General features: G+C 38.1%; 1 protein-coding gene across 1 annotated transcript; it reads right to left on the bottom strand.

Moving 5' to 3' along the window:
- Positions 1-476: 476 nt before the first annotated feature.
- On the bottom strand, positions 477-873 carry LOC118852177 (60S ribosomal protein L30-like). The gene has a single exon (XM_036761844.1). It carries the CDS (start codon positions 871-873, stop codon positions 526-528), a length of 348 nt encoding a protein of 115 aa, XP_036617739.1. The 3' UTR covers positions 477-525.
- Positions 874-2,234: the final 1,361 nt, after the last annotated feature.

The raw sequence follows: 2,234 nt of genomic DNA, 5'->3' as shown, positions 1-2,234 counted from the left end.
GCTGGGTAGGTGATTCTTGGTTTTAATCCTAGCTCCTTTGACCTCCAGAATATTGTATTCCAAGCCCTCAGATCCCTTAATGTAGAAGCTGCTAAATCTTCTGTTATCCTGATTGTGTTTCCATAATCCTTGAATTGTTTCTTTATGACTGCTTGAAATATTTTCTCCTTGACCTGAGAACTCTGGAATTTGACTCTAATATTCATAGGGGTTTTCACTTTGGGATCTCTTTCAGGAGGTGATCATTGGACTTCCTCAATTTTTTTCTTGAAAGACTATGTCTAGGCTCTTTTTTTGATCATGGCTTTCAGGTAGTCCATTAAATTCTCTCTCCTGGATCTATTTTCCAGGTCAGTGGTTTTTCCAATGAGATATTTCACATTGTCTTCTATTTTCTCATTCTTTTGGTTTTGTTTTAACATTTCTTGATTTCTCATAGAGTCATTAGCTTCCATTTGCTCCATTCCAGTTTTTTTTTTTTAAAACAAGTTTTGGCCCATTTATTAAAGTATATTTTTGTACAGTTTACTTCTCACTGGTCTGTTCTGGCATGCTTCTAATGATATCAGAATCACCTGGATCAATGATAGCCAGTGTACATACTCTGTAGTACTTCCCACATGCTGTACCCAATTCAATGTTATTGCCACTATAGTGATGTACACCAGTTTTGGCCAACATAGTATAATATTCAATCTCTGATTTCCTCAAGGCTGGGCAGTTGTTGGCTAAGATGACCAACTTGGCTTTGCCTTGTCGGATCATTTTCAGGGTCTGTTTGTAGCCCAGCACGTATTTGCCGCTTTTCATGACCAGCTGGAGCCTTGAGTTGATGGACTCCAGCGACTTTTTCGTCTTCTTTGCAGCCACCATCTTCCTGCCTGCGGTGCGGGAGGACCCTCAGCCAGAGACCTGCCACCAAGATGGCTGGGAAGTGAGAAAGCCATTCCAATTTTTTTTAAATTTATTTTTTATTTTTAGTTTACAACACTCAGCTCCACAAGTTTTTGAGTTCCAAATTTTCTCTCCCTCCCTGTCCTTCCCCCTCCCCCCCAATGACATGTAATCTGACATAGATTCTACATATACCTTCACATTAAACTTATTTACATAATAGTCAAGTTGTAAAGAAGAATCATAACCAATGAAATGAATCATGAGAAAGAAGAAACAAAACCAAAAAAGAAGGGAAAAAGTTAAAAAAAAAAAGAGAGAGCAAATAGTTTGCCTCAATCTGCATTCAGACTCCCTAATTCTTTCTCTGGATGTGCATAGCTTTCTCCATCATGAATCTTTTGGAGCTGTCTTTGGACCTTGCATTGATGAGAAGAGCCAAGTCTATCAAAGTTAGTCCTTACAGATACCATGTGTCTGTAATTGTGTATAATGTTCTCCTGGTTCTGCTCCCCTCACTCAGCATCAGTTCATATAAGTCTTTCTAGGGTGTAATAAAGTCTGTCTGCTCCTCATTTCTTACAGAACAGTAGTATTCCATTACATTTAAATGCTACAATGCATTTAGCCATTCCCCAATTGATGGGTATCCCCTTGATTTCTGATTCTTTGCCACCATGAGAAGAGCTGCTACAAATATTTTTGTACATACTGCTCCATTTCCCACTTGTGTGATCTCTTTCGCATACAGCCCTAGAAGTGGTATTGCTGGGTCAAAGGGTATGTACATTTTCATAGCCCTTTGAGCATAGCTCCAAATTGTTCTCCAGAATGGCCAGATCAGTTAACAACACCACCAACAATGTAATGATGCTCCAATTTTCCCACATCCTCTCCAGCATTTATGATTTTCCTTTTTTTGTCATGTTAGCCAATCTGACAGGAGAGGTGTGGTACCCAAGAGTTGTGTTGATTTGCACTTCTCTAATCTATACTGATTTAGAGCAATTTTTCATATGACTATAGATATCTTTAATTTCTTCCTCTGAAAACTGCCTGTTCATATCCTTTGACCATTTCTCAATTGGGCAATGACTTATATTCCTATAAATTTGACTCTGTTCCCTGTATATTTTAGATATGAGGCCTCTCCATTCTAATTTTTAAGGAATTTTCCTTATTAGCCATTTTGGCTCTACCCCCAACAGTGTTTCTGGAGAAGACTTTTGAGAATTTCTTGGACAACAAGGGGATCAAATCAGTTAGTATTTAAATAAATTAATTCAGGCTATTCATTGGAAGCTCAAATATTGAAGCTGAAACTTAAATACTTTGGCCAC

This window comes from Trichosurus vulpecula, chromosome 5 (assembly GCF_011100635.1).
Source record: "Trichosurus vulpecula isolate mTriVul1 chromosome 5, mTriVul1.pri, whole genome shotgun sequence".
In the NCBI taxonomy this organism is placed as follows: Eukaryota; Metazoa; Chordata; class Mammalia; order Diprotodontia; family Phalangeridae; genus Trichosurus; species Trichosurus vulpecula.
This window is presented reverse-complemented; position numbering and strand designations above follow the sequence as displayed.